This window comes from Varroa destructor, unplaced genomic scaffold, assembly GCF_002443255.2.
Source record: "Varroa destructor unplaced genomic scaffold, Vdes_3.0 BEIS01000002.1, whole genome shotgun sequence".
Lineage (NCBI taxonomy): Eukaryota > Metazoa > Arthropoda > Arachnida > Mesostigmata > Varroidae > Varroa > Varroa destructor.
Genome location: NW_019211455.1, coordinates 20729729 through 20750642, shown reverse-complemented (window position 1 = coordinate 20750642; position 20914 = coordinate 20729729). Strand labels below are relative to the sequence as shown.

At 46.8% G+C, this 20914-nt stretch overlaps 1 protein-coding gene across 4 annotated transcripts in view; it reads left to right on the top strand.

The window, feature by feature from the left end:
- The window catches only part of LOC111244516 (uncharacterized), a 162870-nt gene that overhangs the window by 72612 nt on the left and 69344 nt on the right, over nt 1-20914 (top strand). For 2 of the 4 annotated variants that reach the window (XM_086979696.1, XM_086979695.1), the window contains one exon: nt 13289-13362. The exons of the other annotated variants lie outside the window; for them this stretch is intronic. In XM_086979696.1, the coding sequence (XP_086835822.1) occupies nt 13302-13362 (61 nt within the window). In that variant the 5' untranslated portion in view covers nt 13289-13301. The remainder of the gene's footprint in view (nt 1-13288; nt 13363-20914) is intronic. 4 annotated transcript variants of the gene reach the window in all.

Genomic DNA, 20914 nt, shown 5'->3' with positions numbered 1-20914 from the left:
AGTAATATGTTTACTTAATAAATAAAGTTAGGTTAGTGTATACGGCTTGTAGAGGAGCGGTAAGGAAGTCTGCATATAATAACATTAATTCTGTCTTATCTCCAACTGCGCAATCTTCGTGTTAGGTTGTCAGTTTGTCACCTAACAAGCACCAGCGAGTAATCTCTGATCTTCCGACAATACGCCTGTACGAACTATAGAGCATGATATGCTAGAAACATTCTTTTATTCACGGGCCTGAGGATCCAACGTGTATTACGCAGACGATACAAACAGTTCCATCCTTGCATATAAAGCCCTATGCTGCTCAGGCCTGAGTCGCAGAACAAAAAATGTCACGGTAGTCCAAGGCAATACGTTTGCTAGTTACTATGACCTATGCTGATCTGGCCATTCTGTAAGGCCAACCAAGGGTACCCACTGACGTCTAGTGATTGACGGGAGAGCAGTTCCCGAGTCTCGGGACATCGGCCGATCACTCTCCTGACGCCGAAACGGCTGCTCTTCTGTTCCGGTTTTCTCCATGCCTCGTTCCACGCTTCTGCCGTTGGTCCTAGCGTATCTAAAGCGTTCTCAACTAGTGGGACAGCCACGCGGGATGCTGAAGGCCTCGCATCCTTCTCACACCTTGTTTGTTCTGTCGTCTGCTCATAAAGACGTAGAAATGCTGTCGTTTCGGTAGGTCCTCAGTTCGGCTAAATCTGGTTGGCGCTCAAGGTCTGGATGTAATCCGTTTGTTGTTGCGGTTACATCGTTGCCACCTGTTTTCATAAAGTTTGTCGCTTAGTGCGCGCCGCTGTGCAGCTTACGAAAGCAAGGAAAATAAACGTATGACAGAAGCTAAGCGATAGGCGCAATGGCAGGGCTAAACCGTCCAGATCTTCTGAAGGAAATCTTGCATGGAAAAGATTAAGACGGCTGAAGAACGATTATGTGGCACATTATAGCTCAAAGCAAAAATGCGATGGATGTGAAAGTATACTTTCTATTAACATTTTTTCATTAATTATTAATTAATAATATTATTAATTTTCATTAATTATTTTCATTTAACTCATTAGGTATATTCGAAAACAGCTTGATAGAAATGTAATATACAACCCATAGATTTTTCCCTTAATTTTACGAGTAAATAGTATGTCATGCCATCTGATAATTTTTCATCGTCTCTTGCCATATCCACCTTTTACACTTTACGTGTGAAGCATACATCGGTATGACACGATTTCATAGTACGTGTTGTGATTTGTCCATTTGTTTGTATGAATCGATTTTTGAATTGCAGCAGATAGCAGGACACGCCGCTAGACGCTATGAAATACGTAACAGATATATGAAAAGAGAGGTTGTCAGTTAGCTTTGATGATTTTGCCCACTTTGTCGCTTGGTTTCAAGGTACACGAGATGAGGTGTAAGCTCGAAGCCACCTCTGCCATGAGAGTTAAGGCTTCGGCGCAAACGTGACAGCTCCTTACCGCTTTACCTTAGTTTTTTTCTTCCTAAACCGTTTAGACTCCGCGGCCACCACACAGAAGTGCGCTCTGTGGCCACTGCGGCAGCAACTGCGTCGGGACCTAACAACTTGGCATCGGTTGCCGATCTTAGCTCCGCTGCTTCGACCACGATGAGCGCTGAACCGCTACAGTCACAGCAAGGTGGCTTACGGCACGACAAACGAAAAACGGGACACGTGTGTGTTCCGAGAGACGGAGCACTGCGATTGGAAAGACGTATTACCTGACGCCACAGCTGCTACTGTGTGTGAGTTGAAACTGGCGGCGAGTGACGCGTGGTTGGCTGGTTGGAGACACCACCGGGGAAGGCTGTGCCCACGAAAGAGAGGGTATAAATTGGTTCCCTTTTAGAGCGAACTAAGCGACCGGTCCTACATGTTCTGTAGTCGAAGAGATGTTTGGTACCTCTTTTATTGTAGTCTCCGTTGTCGTTGACGACATCATTCATCTGTTCCGAGGCTTTTTTTTTTGTTCGTCGTAGGAGCGGCATTTCTCTATTCATTCTCTGTTAGGGCCAGTAGGGCGTTTTTCATAGAAAACATTTTCTTTTTACCCACAATCATCTTGCTATTAGGATTATTGCAAACAGGGTGCAGTGCCTGCCTGTGCTGTTCAGAGTAGGCGCATGGATGCATGTTCTCCTTCCTACTTTTTTCTGCTCGTTTTGCGCTCACCCGGCCATATAAACCTACAGACTAGTTAATCACTGTTCGCCGAACGGTGAATCTCTGCTCGATAAAGGGCAAGTGAGCGGATTTCGCGCATCACCTTCCGCCTGACTTCATCGTAGCTGGTCCTTGCTTCTCGCGTGCTTTAGTGAGCTCCTTTATCAGTCGCCCAATCTCCGCAACACCGGAAGGCATCAGTGTTGTCACCTTGTCGCGTGTTCGTCTATACCTAATATATACGTATATGTATCTATCTAGTGGTGCGGAGCCTGCACAATATACCCCATAGCCTCGTTCCGTTTAGCGGTTCCTTTCTATATTCTCTCTCTCTCGCTCTCTCTCTCTCTCTCTCTCTCTCTCTATATATATATATATATATATTGTTTTTTACTAATGTTGCTGGCCGTCAGTTGTATTGAGCGTATCTGCCGGGAATTAATAGTAAGCAAGCAAACGAGCAGTAGACCTGCTGGTTCTTACGGAGCCCAAAGGTCTGCTTTAGCGATACAACACAGCAAACGTAGGGCCGTTTCTGGATCCTCTTATCACTCAAAATAATAGTAGGAAGATGAGAGAATAAGAACGGGGGTACAGAGGGTGGGCGAAGAGGGATGGAAAGAAAAGTTAGCTGCTGTGGTTGCGATACGGAACCAGTGCAGTATACAGATAGAGATAAAAGGGGAAGACGAAATTGCCTAGCGGACGATGATGGCACTGGAATGATATTGGTGCCGATGACGCAGAGTCTCTGAGCCAGACAAGGCGGTGGTTTTGGGGGGGGTGCAATTGGTCTAGAAGAAGATGTTACCGGGCTGTGTCTGCAAAATCAATGGGCCAAGAGATGGTAATGTCGTTCTAGTAGAAAACGATGGCTAGCTCCTGAAATAAATGAGGGTAAACAGAAAGATTACGCCACTGGCTTGATCTGAGAACAGTATAGTGCTATACTGAATTTCAGTTTTTATGGTAGCCGTATTAAAACCTAATGTGTATAGTAAATGTTATGAGAAAATAACTCTGTATTTAAAATTAAGTCTTCCCCGATGTATAGTAACAGATAAAAAAAAAAATACCGAGGACATACGTTCTCGCCGTTATGCTGTTAAATGAAATAATGTGATAGTGTATACTGAAGTAAAAACTGTAAGAGCATCGAAAGATTCTGTTTTGAATTGATGTGAAGAGGCTCTTCAAGAAGATCTATTCACATGTATACCGAAATAATAATATTAACCATTCTTCGTTAACAACAACCATTTCATTGTCAGTCCTTGCTATCGAAGTAAGCGATTTCTAGCTAACACCCGTTAAACTTATTACTAGATCGTATCTACAACGTATGGTTATGAACTTATGAGCCGTGCGCTGCGTTTTTTCCAGCCTACTTGTGTTTCATCTTCTGCTATGGATGATAGCATCCGTACGTCCGTGTATGCTTGTAACCACAATCAATTTTACGTGTTTCCTAGAGGAAACATGGAGGCGCGAGGCGTAGCCCGTAGCTTCCTTACTCTTTTGAACTCCAAATTCCAAAGCGAGAGTGCTGTGTTTGTACCAACATTGAGCTCTGCGTTGTTTAGTTGTTTCGAACGTTATTCTGGTTGAAGCTTGTTTGACGTTCGGTTCAGGCTCACAACGGATGCGGACGCATTTTATAGTTACGAGCAGCGGCTCGCGAGCCGTCTACGGGTTTCAGCCACCAAACCCGGATCGACACTCGGTAACGAAACACCTGCCAAAGGCCTAGTTAGTGTTATCTTTCTCCTTCTGTTTGGTTTCTGCCGTCTGTTGCCCCCCTTGTGCAATTTGCTTCTCGGCTCTCTATGTAGGTACAATATATACGTATTTGACTCAGTGCAAGTAAGCTTGTAAGCTAGACAAGAACGTTCTTTGTTAATAATGATTTTTTTCTTATTTTTAATTAATGGTAAACCTTAGGGACCATTTCTCAGTGAACGCAGCGTGCACGATGCGCGAAGTTGCTGCACTTGAGAAAAAACGCCGGCGTGCATATATGGGTAGTAGGTGGACATCTATGCAATGATTTGTCCCTCATTTCCAGATGGGGTATGTTTGATACATTGTTTAGGTTAGGAAGAACGAAGATGTTACAATTAGCTAATTAAGTGGTACGAAATAGCTACAATAGACTTTAATGCACTCTCAATAATTTTACTTAATTCAGTAACTTCTCTCTATCAACAAATAGTAACAACATTCCGAATATACTACAATTAGGTACCTCAAATCTTAGCATCGTCGAGGATAATATGTATATACGCTCTGAAGGCTGCTTTTCAACAGGATACTTTCCAACCGTGTAATTTTAGTTAAAACATATGTTATATTTATGTTTAGCATTACCCTATATGATTCAGTAGGACATCACGAAGTGTTCTTTTAGAATTCAACGGCGAAGCATCTTAAAATGGAGCTTGATATTCAATTCACTTGAGGCTACAACCGTCACGTCGTTTTCTAGTATGTTGTTATTATGTTACCCGCTTTCCCCCACTCCGATCATATATTTTTGCTTGCTCTCATCTTTGTCGTGTCTGTCATTTTGGTCGTGTTCGTGGCACCAAATACGATGATGGACATTCGCAACTTAACTACCACTATGATCAGGGGTCCAAAGGTTTTCGCGGGCCCCCCATAGACCAAGCAGTACGCCCTCAGGACAACAATTGACCCCTGACTCCGCCTGATACTTAAACGGGCGACGGAAAAGCTTTGCTACGACTCTGTTTTGAAGGACAGCATAGAGAACCCTCACTATTCGAAAGAGCAGCCGTCCACTACTTCACAGTGAAAGCTAGTGGAGGGTCGGTAGGTTCTTCCATGGCTCACGGCGGCCACCAGAGTCTTGTTCGATGGCAGTAAAACCGGACCACTCCACAAAGTGAAGTGAGTGTAGACCTAATGGCTTCAATCCGCTCACATCCTAGTTGGGCGGATCAGCATATCCGGGTGGCGTCGCCATTGGCAATAGTAGCACCGTTGGTCAACGGTGGTGACTCTGAAGGCGGCCAAAAGCGAAAGATCTTTAAATCCTCCTCATCTCGTTTCGACTCCTCGAGGTAAACTGAGCGATGGGCATTCGTCCCGTCCCGTTCCATTGAGTCGAGTCGTCTTTCCTAGCAAAGGGCACCGTACGTAGTGAATGACAAGCTCTGCATCGACCGAATTCGTCCTTCCCGTTCCTTTTTTACCGATACGGCCCAACGTCCTGCTGGTCCTATTACTATACGCAAGCCATACTCGTGTTGAAGCGAAGCGCTGTGGCATGTTGCAAGCAAAGCTAGACCTCACAACGCACCGTCATTCCACACCAAGCAAGACCACTCGGCCTGCTATCATAGCCACAGCCCGACGTTTCCAAGGCAGGCTGCTATCGAAAGAACCAATGATAGTGGTTTAAGTAAGCTGTATGCGTGCCTGTGTCTGTGCAAACGAAAAGTCAGCCATCCACTGCCGTTTCCGAACCGACGCCCGCGGCAATGGCATCGGTATCGGCGACTCCGTTGCGGAGATCACGTGCGTGCAGTAGCTGGTTCGCGTAAGAGCAGCCGTAGGAGCAGTTTGCGGCGATAGTGCTTGTAAAGGTTCGAAACAAGCGTACGCTCGAAGAGGCGGCACCAGGGTCACATAGAGCCGATCAGAGAAGGATTCATTCTCGGCCACCATGCCATCCATAATGCGCAGGGTTTACTGAACTGTCTAGGAATGGGATCCGTCTTCAACGTAGTTCTGACCAGAACACCGATTCAGCTGTTACCGAGTTACCCAAAGATAGGAAAGCGAAACAGGGGACAAGACAAGAGTGGGGAGTGCTCGAATACCAGCATTGTAAAGACAGATTCTGATCCTGTTTCTACTGGTTCTCCATAACGATATTGCTTCTTGCTAGCTGTGCTATGTGCGAGCGCTGTCTGTTTTGAATCGAGGAGATCTGATGGGCCCTCACCTCGTCCCTCATGTCTGGACATGACCAGCATCATCCAGTGAACGCGGTTACGGAACGCCGGACGTGGGAAGACAGACATTTCTCTCAGCTGCAGTTAGACGCTAGTGACTGGTTATTTTAAGAAGAGTAAACGGTCCATGAAACACGGACGAAATGCGACCATCTATGTATCTCTTCTAAGAAAAAACCGATTTATTTTGAGAAATGTATCCACCTCAAGCAAAACATGTGAGATGTTGGCCACTTCACAGCCATCACACCCCATTTGCTTATCGCAGAATTGCTGAGTGACACTGACCACAGCTACTATGAGTTACGGTTATTTAAATGTAGCGTCGCACTTATGTCATGCTAACATATAGTGTCTTCATAACGTCAGCATTTAACTTACACCTACTGTTTATGTAGCCAATGAGGCACTGTAGTATACAGTGTGTAAACAACTTGTTACATGTTCCGCTATCTAGTTGTCAATGCCCCTGTATTCGCTTTGCCCGGGTGACTAGGCAGTGATCCTTTCACATCCGTCTTCATCCCTCTCAGATGGTTTTCCTGACCACCAGTATCTCGCTTTCGCCAAGGGTTCCTAAGCACAACAATGACGACCTACACATAGGAAAAGGTCGCACTCTCTTACGAAAAAGTCGCCAAACCTGTTTGCCGACCCATGTATACCTGGATAACTATTCCTGCGGACGAGATGGTTTCTTCAACACCCTACTACAGCATTGCCAACAGCAGCAGCAGTGGCATCGTGTGGTGAACAAGTTTTTCTTGACAGAGTGAGATTATACGACGTTCGCAACTGCTGTCGGCAGCGTCTATACCTACAAAACGTACTGTGGCCATGGACTCCAACCCCTCATTGCCACCGTTGGTTCCTTTTTTCGAATACGTGTATACTGGCCACGCGCCTTCTACATGTGTTCTATAGTTCCTTTGTGCTATCTTTAGTGTCACTAGCTCATGTCTACAGCGGTTCTCTCTACTGTCCATTTTGCTATATGCTTGCACCCGTGTCCTCCTGCATGCATATTGGCCAACAGACGACTGCTGAGATTCTTGCCAGCCGCCATCTCCTCAGATCTTGTTGTGCTGCCTCGTCCGTCTTCTCAAAATAGCAGACTATTATACTTCTGTAGGGCAAGCTGCAAATGAGATACCGCCGCATATGCCTTTTCCCAATACCACATCAATGAAGACCTTGGCCGCGACGGTTCGCTTCTTGCTCGCACACCAGCTCGGCCAAGCCGCTGTTTGCATTTTTACAAGACATCGCAGGAACAGCCGCATCTAGTGCGACCTGCAGCCACGAAATGTCCTTGGCCGTCCATGCCTTAGTCGAGGGGGCGTCGGTGAACAACAACAGTAACGATAACAATTATCGATATTGTTGAATGTAATACGTGCCCTACCTCGCTCACCGTATTTTTTGGTGACAATTTGTCGCTTTGTCAGGTTAGTCTTTAATGTTCTCTCACGTTCCCTTCAGACCCTCTGTTTTGCCTTCTGTAAAATTTTTTTCATGCACACCTTCTCATATAAACGGGTATCTTTTCTCCAACGCAATTTTCCAACTCAAAAAGTTGTTCTGACATGCGGTCAACTAACGTTTACGCGTAAGTGGTAAAGATGCTGTCTGGTTCGGTTATGACAATGGAGACACGAGCACTAGAATATTTGGTTACTTCACCATAGAGCCGCATGAAACTATTCCTCTGAGAGCAGGTGGAGCGGACGATGTGCGATGCCTTCGTGGCGCGATAAGGCGCGATATAGTAAGATATTTAAGCCCTTTTAGCTTCGGCATCGTTGCTGTCCTTGTTCTCATGTTAAAAACTAGCGGACAGCAAACGCCAAGAGCACCACGGTTTGTCCGGCCGCTGGGCTGACGACGCTATTGATTTTTGATTGTGATGGATTTCCTGATGGTGGGTCTTTTACTTAGATACTTGTAGTCTGGATTAAGCACACCCCACGATAACCCGTGACGTTCCCGTTTACACAGCGCTACCATTGGTCTCTGTTAGATTTTGTGCTGTTGAGCAAGTTCCCTTTGGATTTGGCTTTAAGTTGTCTAAGTTGCTATGACTCATTTCCCAAGAAAAGGAAAAAAGAAGATGACAAAGGACAGCTTCTCTTGAAGAGAGCTGCAGGGATTATTTACACCTGGTCTTCGACACACACATACACACGTGAACGTGCAAATTCTCACCAACCAAAAAATAGTAGGTAGCTGTGCCGGCTTGTGTCTTTGGGTCGATCCAATCCAGTTCACAGCTCTTTCGCGTGGTTTATATTCGCGCACAGTGTGTGCGGAGTTTGTCATGCGAATACCTGGACTCCGATAGACTGACCATGCCCAATCGTTTCCGTGTGAGTATGTGTGCGCCTGAGAGGATGTGTCCGATCAATCAAGGCTATTTGCACGTCGTGCCGCTTACTGCCGCCGTTCGCCATTCGAGATTTTAATCAGACATACATGGAGCCGAATTCGTAGAGTTCCTTCAGTCTGTAAGGAATTCATTCGTCAGCAGCCAGTCATGCTAGTCGTGAGGGTGACGGTGTTAGCTTCCACGCTGATAGTGCGAATCTATAACTTGTCGGGCAGTCATACAGTGGACCGCTACCCCCCTGGAGTGAGCCTCGCAAAACTAGCTGCCCCCGAGGGGGTTGGCTAGAGTTACCCCTGCTTTGCTGCAACCACGTCGAATCTTGGTGAATGCTGACCCGTAGACAGAAGAGCAGGAGTGAGTGGTTTGTCTTCATCGAACACATTTCCTGCTCGGCACTTCCCAAAAATCTTTAGTCCTCCGGGTTACTCGTTTTGCTACGAAGACCTACTTAACTAGGCCTTGCAGGACTATGTCGCAAACTGTCAAAATCTTGCCCGGTCGTGCTTATATAGCACTCATTCTCCTTCGATAGAAAGGGCGCAACATAAATAGAAAAAAAAACTCTATATTCTAGCCCCTTGGTCTGATCTAGGAGCGATATATTGCCGATGATGATTGGTCTATACTTCTGCCAGCAATGTGTATGTCTATACATATATATATATATAAATTTTTTTCTCGCGTACCATAAAATTCGAGGCTACACACGTGGAGGCCCGCTTCCTAATCAAGACGAAGCGTTTATCCTGTAATATCAAAGAAATGCTGCCGTTGTTGTCCCACTTTAGCTACAATGCGCTGGTCAGGGACGCTGCTGTTATAGTTGTTGGCTTATTGGCGCTATCCACGCCGGGGGACTCAGCTAAGAACCCGTCTATCCTGGCCCAGTTTGATCGAACGCGGTGAGGGCGACGAAAGCCAACCTTATCCATCAAATTTGCATTTGTCAGGAGTGCGTGTATACATACACACATTGCCAGACTACTGATCCAGCTAAGACAGGTAAGCAAGGAAAAGTTGGGCTGGGCCAACCTAAGATGAGCTCGCCAACACAGCACTCTCTCATTTGCACCCTGTAGCCCTCGGAAAGGCGCCCGTATAATGATAAGGATAGATAGACATTACCTGAATGAGTAAGTGCATGAATCGAGCGCGCACGGTTCCCAACCTCTATCTGCTATAAGGATGTAAGCCAGAAGGTATTCGATGGGGAGAACAACCGCAAAAATGAAAGCGGGCATCAACGAGGCTTCGGAAGAAAACAACATGGAAACAACAGTACCGCTTCGGGTACGGTGCTCAATCGGAGCTCTGTGGGTGTATATTGCTTATCACTGCTGCTGCTGTTAAGTGTGAGATTGGGGAGCACGTGCATTCTGGCCAAAACCAAGCCTGAGCGCGACAACGACGATCAAACGGACGAGCACCAAGAAACGTAGGATTGCTCTTCTACTTTATGTAATCCTCTTTGCTGATATTGCATCTTCGGTGTCTGCTGTCCCTCATTTTCTTCCCTCCAATTTTCTGGCTTATTTTGTGAGCGATTCGTCATCTCAATGCCACTTTTCCCCCTGGTCGTAAACGCCTGGAGCTGAGGCTGTTTGCTTACTTCGCTGCCGATGCTGTCTTGTCGTTAGAACATGGGTCATGCGGAAGAAAGGAAACGAGCTTATTAGCACGAGTTATCACATCCAGGGATTCCATTCAATAGGATGTGTGAGAATCATGCCTTCGCCGATCAGTTCACGTCCATCCCTGTGCACCCTCAAGTAGCATCTTCCCAAGCTCTGCGCACCCCCTTCACAAGTCCCGTACTTATTCGAACGGCCTTCGGCTAGCTTTCCCCCCTTTTCTCTCTTTAGCATGAAACAGAAGCAGCGCTCTGGATGATCATTGCGGCCATCGCCCTCTACCCATCATCGTCGCCTCATCGAATACTCCTTCTAGTCTTCCAACTTATTCCAGTCATCGTTACTGTCCCATGTACACGCCAGTAGCATTCCCATAGTTTAACAACAACGATCCAACTACAAGCAATCTTAGCAATGACGGGCAAATTTATCGAGCCAATGTCCTCTATATCAGGCCACCTAACCGAGCTTGCAGTGTCTTTGCAAGTTTGTTAGCCGAACTCGAGGCGTAAGCGAACGGGCTGAAGCATCATAGCGCAGTGAAGTAGTGAGCGCCAGACGCACCCTGGCAATAGCCACGCCGGCAGTCTCGGCCGGCAAAACCCTCTTTTTGACGTGGTCTTTGCTTTGAAGCCAGACGGCTCCTTCTCACGCTCGGCATTTAGGAACCGCACATCGCCTTGCAAGTCCCTTTCTCCACATCATTATCGCCATTCGCCGAAGCCGAGGCTACTGCTGCCACCGTTTCACCTCGTTCTGACTTGTCGTCATTATACAGTGCGAGCTAGTAACGTCGTGACCATCTTACCATCACTGACAATTTCACCAAAGTGAACTGTCGGTAACGAGCCAATAGCTGAGAAAGCAGACAACTGACCAGGCAGCGCCGTCACCGCAACCGTCGCCACCATTACCGCCTGTATCGTTCCTACGGAGCTTTGCTTATAAGCTTTTGTACCTCTTCGCTTACCCAGAGGAGGGAGAAGCGGCCGGGGATAAAGAGGAGAGAGCGAATAGAAAAACTGGAGCATTAAGGTATATGTAGTACTTATAGCTTCAGCAATTGCTGCAAGAAGGAGATCGCGAACTCACGAATCTGGTGATAGAAGAGAGTGGTCTGTCGGTGGAGTTCAGCCGTTGACGCGGAGCACGCCGAAAGTATCATGGAGGAGGAAGAGGAACCCCTGTACAGATTGGAGGTAAATTAAAGGCGATAAAAAAGAATCGGCGTTAGCAACAACAGCAGCGGCGCTGGAGGCTCGTGAGTTTAAATTATGCCCCAACCCAATATGTGGGGGAAGGTGCAACATAGTAAAAGAAAGAACAAAAATTGGATGATCATCGAAGGTGAAGCCTTCATCGCCTAGATCGCCTAATAGCCTCAAGGCTATGATCGTCATCATCTACATCAATCAACTTTTGTTAGTTGAAGTATTCAGTAAACAGGGGGGCTGCTAGTAGCTGAAGAAAAGAGGGGAAAAAATGAGACGACATTTCGTGTGTGCGAAGGGTCCATTTGAACCTGGATACAGCTATAATAATGACAAAAAATGTTAGAAAAACAAAATAATATTACCCCAGTTTAAGGAAAATAATTTCCGGTTTGATAATCTTGTGTGTTTGGTTTTGACTGCATTAGCGATGCGGTCAAACGGTAACGCTAAATAAACAATCGTGGTGATATGGCGATCTGATTATTCGGTGATGAATGTACCTCGGAATGGATAGATGATATTTTTGACTGTTCCTCTTCACCCGGACGCGCTGCAGCGATGCTAAAATTGTCGTCATTACAACTTATCATAATAACATAGAACTTAAGTTAACTAAGCTTGAGACTCACGACGATCTCCCCCGAGCCGCGGAAGAGAGATGGCAGGCCGTACTGCCGACGGCCAGCAGTGCCAGCCTCTGTCACACCTTCGGACCGCACCTCCGTTCGTTCGTAGCAATTTCCTATATCAAAGTCTCGACCCGCTTTACCACTTGCTTGGTAGCTCTTGTGGGTAACGTATTGCGCCACCCTACGACGGCCAAGCAGCCGTCAGTGCCGTTTACTTATATGCGTTTCTGTATGCATATTCGCATAAGGGCAGCGAGTCGCAGAATGAAGCAATGATATGCTCACAGACCAGCTTGCGAGCTCTACTCCGTCAACTTGAACGTACTGCGCAGGAAAAGAAAATTCAAAGCGAAATGCACGTCACCTGGATCCATCGAAAAGTTTCTTCCGCAGCACATTCCTCCTTGATCCTTGTTTCTTTATTTTTCACCCATCAGCCACCGCCCCCTCCTCCGCCTCTGCTTCCTGCCCCCTTCGCTTCTTCCCCTTTACTGCACCTCAATTTTGAAACGGCTGTCAGCTTCGAAACTTCGTGATAGTATTGTACAGTCTCTTTCTAAGTCTGCAAGAGTTAAAAGGCCCTTTCTGCGTACCAGTGCGCATAGGAATTCCGGACACCTCCACTGGATCCTGCTGGATAATATTGGCACAGTCTAAAGGAGCGACTCTCTGCAGTTGCAAAGGAAAAGCCGATGACTAAACGATTGCATACTTGTTTTGCTGTTGCTGTTGACGTTGTCATGTCAGTGCTCTACCGAAGTGGCGCAGTGTACGTATATTTATCGTGCAGTTGCGTGGAAATTTCTTTCCGATAAGGGTAAAAGTAATAAGCTACACGCTCTCTGTCTTTACGTTGTATCGATTAAGTCTCCGCTCGATGAATAGGTTACACGATTAGTGCTGCTACGGGGTATGGGAACCTACCTAGTGCACGTAGAACTAAATGAACGATACTTTCGATAGCGGCTGTTGGCGCATAAGAAAAAACATAACGGACTCCTTACGACGAGGCGTGATGATGTGACTAAGCTTTGCGTTTCTGGCCTGCCCGTCGGTAAGTGGTCTGATCATCTTAGTCGAATGTGTTACAGTAAGTGTCACAAGTTACATTTTATCGTATCTCTAATGCATAGAGGTGCTTGGATGCAGGTTGTTCTATGGGTGCAAATTAATCTGTCAGCAATTGTCTACCAGGTCCACATCCTCTGCTTTTAGAAAAATATACCGATTCTATGAGCAAAAATGGATCTATTTGCTTTCCTATTTCAGGTGAGCCGACGCGATGATATGGAACAACTCAATAGTTTTAGATACGTATATACATTCAGCGGGAATCAAGCAAGGTACCTATGATCGCTCAATTTCAGATAGCTATAGCACGCCTCGAGAATGAACAGAACTAGGTAAATATTTGTAGCTATGTAAGCAAACTATGAATACTTGCTTTGTTTATCAATCTAAACATCGTATCCTACAGCGTACGGCCGCTTCGTCGGATATCTCTGATTGTTAGTCACTGCTTGCGTACACGTGTGATTTGTTTCCAGCTGCTGTCTTATGTCCACATTGCATTTCAGACATAATACTGAAGTTGAACACCTATTTGTGTCAGACCTAAACGACAAAGTTGTTAATGGTTGCCACTTGAAGTCACCTGTTATGCTTATTATTCTCAACTTTTTTTCGTAATATTACGCCCGTGACATTAGCCATCTAGCCCATCGCGTTCTAAGTTATTATTAAGACGCTTGATTTATAGCGCGCGAATCGAAAATATTCACTCTGTTGAAAGCTAGAAGCTAAAAAGGCAACATCTTTCCCCTTGGTAAGCAACGGTGACAAGCATGTTAACCCCTTTTTTTCATTTACTTCACAATACAAAATAGTATACTATGGAACTTACTGTTTCGAGTTGGCTCGTCTGGTAATTTCACGGGCTTCCCAATTCCGTAATCTTGTAATTCCGGACAGACCCCATCCTTTCGACACTCTCACTATAAGATCGAGTGCTAAGTCGCTGCCAGTTGTAATGTACTGCACCATTGGTTGAGAGATCTACTAGGCGGCGCCGGCTTGCCAGGCACTATGCTCACTCACCCCATTGTCGATTTACTTTAGACCCGCATAACGTTGCGTTCATCAAACGTCGAAAGGCAGCGGCACTTTACAAGGGCTTCGCCAACGTTCAGCGCATTATATAGGCAGAGCAGTTACCGTTGGTGAGTGAAGGAGTCTTCTGAAAGGCAAGCCGCCACATGGTAAGCTATAGCTATGAGATATGTGCATCATATCCATTTTGATTACGACGCTAGAACCGCGGCAGTATAGAACTACTGGCCTTAGATAGGCGCTGAGTAGCCCGTCGTCCGTGTCTCTGTTACTGCCTTCTGCGTAATTGGCCCATAGATGATGATTACACACCATGGTGATAATCTCCGTCTTCTGCGGAAGCGAACAACCGGTCCCCGTTAGGCCCAGACACTAGCGGAGCGCTGACTTGGTCGCGGTGCTCCATACACATCGCTCCGCGGAGACTGCACTGCTGCTGATGCTCAAGTCTATGGCGCGTGAACTGCCGCAGCAAGTTCGTTGAGCGTTACTACTTCACTACAGTAGTTTGCGAAGCAAGCATTAGTCGCCAGCTAGTGTTGAACACATCCCGAAGAGGCCATACACACGAGTGGCGCGGCATGACATACGTATAGTAAAGACTCCACTGGCGCAGTACGTCGAAGCTCCACTGTGGTGGGATCTGTATGGGAACTGCATGTGGATAGAATGAATGCAAGCCACAGTGGATAGCGACTGGGCACTTCTAGTTGCCTGCCGACATACTACTCCTAGACCAGCACGGGGCTTTACGTGCGTTATGCGTCTGTGTTCCCTATCCTATCGAGCACAACGTGGCGTATCTTTGCATCATAAATAAACGCTCTTACACTTACGAGAGAAACAAAGCTAAGGGCTGCAAGTGGCCCGGTTGGAGATTGGTAGCGCCGGTTAACAGATCCGAGAACTACTGGACGCGTCGACCACTTGAAGTTCAGATGGCCACTTCTATACGCGCATTACGGAGCAGAGCTTCGCCTACAAACTTTTATGTAGTTTCAATGCAGGTCGCCAGCTAGCTACCCGGACTATTCTCTAGAGTGTAGTCGACTTTAATCGTCGTTGCTTACTCGAGCCTCGTTAACGAACAAGATTACAGCCACCCACACCGCGCACCTTCGCGACTTCGTCTCGTCGTCTATTTCGTCCTCCTTTACCACTGTACCTCTGTTCTGATCTCGTAGCTTCGATTGGCCCCAGGGCCAAAGATCGAAACCGAATGACGATTCTACGCAAGCCGGTATCGCTACGTTATTGAAGGAGCAGTGACTGCTGCTACCATCTTCGCTTGCGGCTCTATGCTGCCCAATCGTTCTGACTTCGTAGGTTATTTTGACGGTTAATATCTTTGAGTGAATATATTTGAGGTCTGGGAAGGCTTTGGCAAAATAAGGCAGCGAAACAGTGGAGTCTTTCTAGGCCTTTAGGCAGGTGCAACGACTTTGCCTCTTCGTCGCCCTTGAAATCGCAACAATCTGGTCGTTTTCATTCGAAAAACCACTTGCGATACTGTGCTGAGAAACTTGCTGTATTCCAGCTTGCTGCTGGTGCCGCTGCCTCCTTTAACCGTCCGCCGAGTAGAAAAGTCAGATCGGAAACGAGTTATCGTTCTCTGCTGAGCTTGTCTTCTAGCTCTTCTCGTCCGTTCCCAATGTGCAAGTGCTTTCGTCCGTAGCCGAACCGCCCTAATAGAGCAGATTCATAGCATTAGGGCAGCGGTATTTCGTTCGTTCGCCTCTGCCTTTGTTATCCTCCTTGCAGTACACGACAACGATGTCGACGGGGGTCACGTTTAAAATATCCGCAGGCTTTGCAGCCGCTAGGCACTTCCGTGAACTAGCGCTGCCGCTACTGCTGTCGCAGACCAGCCGACCGCTTTGACCTGCCACCCCACTTGTTCCCCCCCCCCCCCCCCCTTTTGAGTGTAGCCTCTAGAGAAAAGCTCTTGAATTCCAACCATTCTCCTCTTTTCTTGCCGCTTCCGGTCGACTTTGGTGGCCGCCGCTCGCTGCGGAAGCTGTACGAAACTCTTCCCGATCTCTGGCTGGTCGTAGAATCGAGTGGTGACTAAAACGTCGACGGCTTACTGTTCTGCTTGTTGTTAGACTATTTTTAGTCTTCAAGTGATTTTCATTCTTAAGGAAGGTACAATACTGAAACAAATGGGGCCGAGTCCGTTACAGTCACTGTTGGTTTGGCGATGGACCAACCAAGTGTTCAGCTTGCTTAGTACTTCAGCCGACGCCCTCGTGTATGAACATTTGGGTGGGTACGATATGCTAAGAAATACTTGGTAGACTGTGGCCGTGGATGTCGTTGTAATTCGGACATCAGCGAGCCTAACCACGTCCCGTCGCCAGGAAACCTTTACGCCGCCAACGATATCTGTGTAACAATCCCCTTGAACAAAATAAAGTTACGCGCGGCTATCGTCTTAGAAACTCGCCTTGTTATCAACGCTAGTTTACTATTCAGTTGTGTGCGTTTGCCCCTGCTATTACGTTGTCGTTGGCTGGTTAGAGGCCTGTAGCCCTCTCTTGATTCGTTTTTCCTTGCCGATCCCTTGGTTCCCATGTGTTAGTTGACCATCACTTACTCGCCGATTCGCCAGTGGAAGCTCGTCTGCAGCGACGACAGTGGACGGAAAAACGACGAGAGACCGGGCTAACGGACCACACGGAGAAAATACCAAATCGAAATGGATAGCTTAGAGTGACAGGGGGCGGCACAATCGAAAAAAGGTCGGGAGCTCACCGTCTGGTTTGAACGTTACTCAGAATATACACTGGTCGACTGAGAAGGTATCACCAAACTGCAGGCGCATGTTACTGGTAACGATTGTTAAACTCGAGTCGATGACAATTGTGTTACTGGTGAAATGACTACAATCGCTCGCAAAGCACAGGCGCACACGAGCTACGCTGCTGGTCCTACTGCAGTGATTTCAGCATCTTTTAAATTACCCAGCACCGCCCACTTATGTTCGTTGCCGGTCCGTTGGCCGTATTCCCTGCTGAACGTCCACTTCACCGACGCATAGACCGACTAAAGTCATTGCTGCGGCACAGTGCAACCTCTACAGTGTTCTACTTCGTGCCTGGACTTACTTAGCTACTTGGCGGCTGCTGAAATTGAGGAAGCCTGCGGCAGCTACTGAGTTGCTGAGTGCCATCCGTGCCTCCGTTTCTCTCTATGTCGACCTACGTAACCGCCTTCATTCTAATGCCTGTCCGTGTGCCATGCGCGTCATTCCATTTAATGAGAGGGGCGGATCCGGGCGGAACCGACTAAGGAGCTGTCCAGGAATTGTCGAGGTTTCCCCTAAGAGCCGCATCCTTGATGCTTCGGCTACTGCAGAAAGAGCCGTAGTGGCAAAATGGAACGAATCGCTTCGTTTTTTGGTGGTCATTTTACCCCAAGGCCTGCCGCATCACCGACCACTACTGGCTTTGCGGTAAAAGTCTGCTCCTTTGGGTAAAAGCAGTTTCTTCATCCTAGGCCCCGTGTGAGAGACGTGGGAAATCGGACTTCGTCCGCCGTGGCCCACAGCTAGGAGGACCTGCGGGTAATTGTGGGGTACCTAGCCTGACAACCGGAGCCACCGCTTCTCATCGACTTTCTGTCTCTTTTTTCTTTGTCTTTCTGTTCTAAGAAGACGAGTCACTTTCTAGTGCCGCTGAACCTGGCAGTCATTGGCGGTTGTCACACTGCCTAACCTAGAGACAAGTACGACGGGACAACCAGCCCACTGAATCCATATGTATAGTGTATAAACGGACCGAGTTCATGAGAAAGATCTCTTCCTCCCAATTTGGAAGTGTTTTTTTTCTCCCTCTTTCGGTGAGTTACCCCGTTTAACCCCTGCCTCGGGTCCTGATATTCTTTAGGACTAGATAACGCCAGGGTTTTTTCTTTTTCTAACGTTGCAGTCCCAAGAGGCTGGTTCAAGCAAGTTTGAAGATGTTGTTGTTGTTTCCGCCGAATGCCCCCACTCTATGGAAGAATTTATACAAATTCCCTGCATTCACATGCCGTTCGTTGTGATTCTTCCGGACTGTGTACATCTTCTCCTAAAATGTCATGGTCCTGCCGTGGTATTCTTCCAGTGAAAGGTAGGTCATTGCGTCCTGCCTCCGCAATTCTGCTTCAATTTCTTTGGTGTTTATGTGAATCAGTCGAATGGAGAGATAGATCTTGAAATCATTTGACCAACTCACTTAGCCTGTACGGCCTGTGATCGAATTGGTGAATGCGCTTCGATTCTTTTCTGCCGTGCATCTATAGCATGGCTTGTCCTATTCCATCAAGCGAAAGATACAAGGTGCTTGTGCCGTTCGTGTGCATGGGTACAGGCCATGGGCCCCTTCGCTTCTAAGAAGATCCGATCACATTCCGTCACCCCTTCAATGCTATTGACTCCGTGTCCGTCGATGTTGATACTATTGTTACTTTTCTGACAATCTGCTATTACAGACTACAAAGGGAAAGGATTTATAGTTCCCCCACCTGCTATGCTCTCAAGGAATATTGCGTTCGTGGGCGTGCCGTAGGCAATGGGCCAAACCGCTGTATCCGAACGTCTGCTGTTAGCCATGGTTACTTGTCATCTCTCGTATAACTATCAAGTATCCTCAAACTGCTGAGTGAGTTAGTTTGTTGAATGGCAATGAGCACAATGATACGACACATGACGGCGGTACTATTTTAGCAGATGTTGGTCACGCTTGGCCACGGTTACAGCCAGATGTAGCAATAAGATGAGGCCAAAGCAAATCTAATCATTAGCTGCTATAGAATGTTGCTATAGAACATAGCTGATCGCTACGGTTTTTTGACTGCATCTAAAAATGAGTGTTTCGAGTTTCATATTCCGCACCGTTTTATTATTGCAGTAGAAGTCTGACCATCAACGTGAAAACGGCGTGACTATCCTAAGATTTACATGGAATAAAGTCCAGTAAACAGACGTGTTCCCACTGAATCATTGCAAAAAATACTTATCCTAAGTAGTCCTGTGGAACCATAACACGTAATTGCCATCGGTGTTCACGAAACATTGCTGGCATATTAATAGCATTTTCCCTTATTTATTTTATTTTTTTTAAATTTATGTCTTTGAGGTTCTTCGCGCTTTTGCACGTCAACGGATTTGTAACTTGCAGATTAATTCTGCATGAAAAAAATCTTTGTATAAAATCTATCACGCAGAGATCTCGATTCGGAGGTGTGTCTTATGCAAAATTGCTCTGACTATGTCTGGTAGCTGGAGGTGCACAAGGCTAATTGCCTGTGCATGGCACATTTTGGCCGATTCAATCCCTTATCTTGAGCCTAGCTGTTTACTGCCAGTGAAGCCGTAAAGCGACTCAAATGGCCCCGTGTACTTTGTTTTCCTATTACTTCGTTAAAAAAGGTCGCGATCCATAAAAAAAACAATGATCCGCAAATTTTACGGCCTTAGTAACTTCGTTGCGGTTTAGTTGAACCTAGGCTTTTTTAGACAGCAACATCCACAAGGGTAAGCGCGGTGCTCAGGGAGTTTCGTTTGTCTTATCAGTGGTAGAAGCAGTTGTCACGTCTCGTCACGTTACCCCGCTAACTCTTAGAGACGCAATATATGCAGGTCCCGAAGCGTAAGAACGAATGATACTCAGCAGCAGGCCAAGGCTGAGCCGACGCAGGGAGCCAAAAAAAGACTGCGCCGAGCTGCGCCTGCATGACAACCGACCGGTACGCCATGTCACTGGACGCAGAGACTCCACGCATCCCAGCGTCCCCCGAGTACTTCAATGATCATGAGCCCCAGTGGCGTATGTCCACTCGTCCTGTCTGTCGGCAAACTTGGCTAAAAGCTGACCTTATGGGACCAGTAAGAGAAGACGGCCTTAATGTTCACAGCTACGGGCAAAGGGCTCATTCATCCCTCGTTCGTCTCACCATGTCTAGTCGCAGGGATGCGGTCTGCATGGGCATTAGTTCAGTAGATCCACCGACCACCCTGGGGACGGCGTGACACCGTAGATCTTGCTAGCTATAGGCATCTTATCTGCTATGGCTGCACTAAGGGTGGTTAATTTGTTTTCAATGGAGTCATCCATCATGTGCTTCTTTGGTTCTCGACCAGATCTTGCTTGTTCCTCTTATTGACTTTGGCTTTTAAGAAAAAAAAAAGGAGAGGCTTCTTCGTTGTCTCAGCCACTGATGTCCTCGTATACGTTAAGATCATGCTGGCGTTCGCCCTGTATCTTTAGCACCGATCTCTACTCACTTTCTGACATGATCTATCTAGTCTTTATGTTCACTTAGTTACTTGCACACAGGCCAAGTTAGGCCGAACCGTACTAGTCCTGAAAGCATCAGTTTGGAGCCACCTTTTGTGGCGATCAGTTCATGAAATGCTACCGTTTTCTGCATTTCAACACTTGCTTAGAAACGTACTTGTTGTTGACTTTGTTTCTTATCACACTGCGGTTGTTTCGTCGGTGCTGTGGCTTTTGCCGTTGCCGCTGATGCTGCCAGTGGTGATGTCAATAATGACTGCTAAACCATTACTGAGGCATGTGATTGTTACACGGTAGGTTTTTTGGCAAGGCAGGCGCTCCATCTATTGAATCATTTTTATACGTCTTCAGTCACATTCGGTGATTTACTATGTACAAAGTATTCTATATGGGGACTAAATCTCTGTCGTGCTAACAAGCGTTTGTTCTCGACAAAAGACCCACATGCCTGCAAACCTACTCGGCCTAACCAAGTTTTATTTGGTAGGAGATACCAAAAGCTATG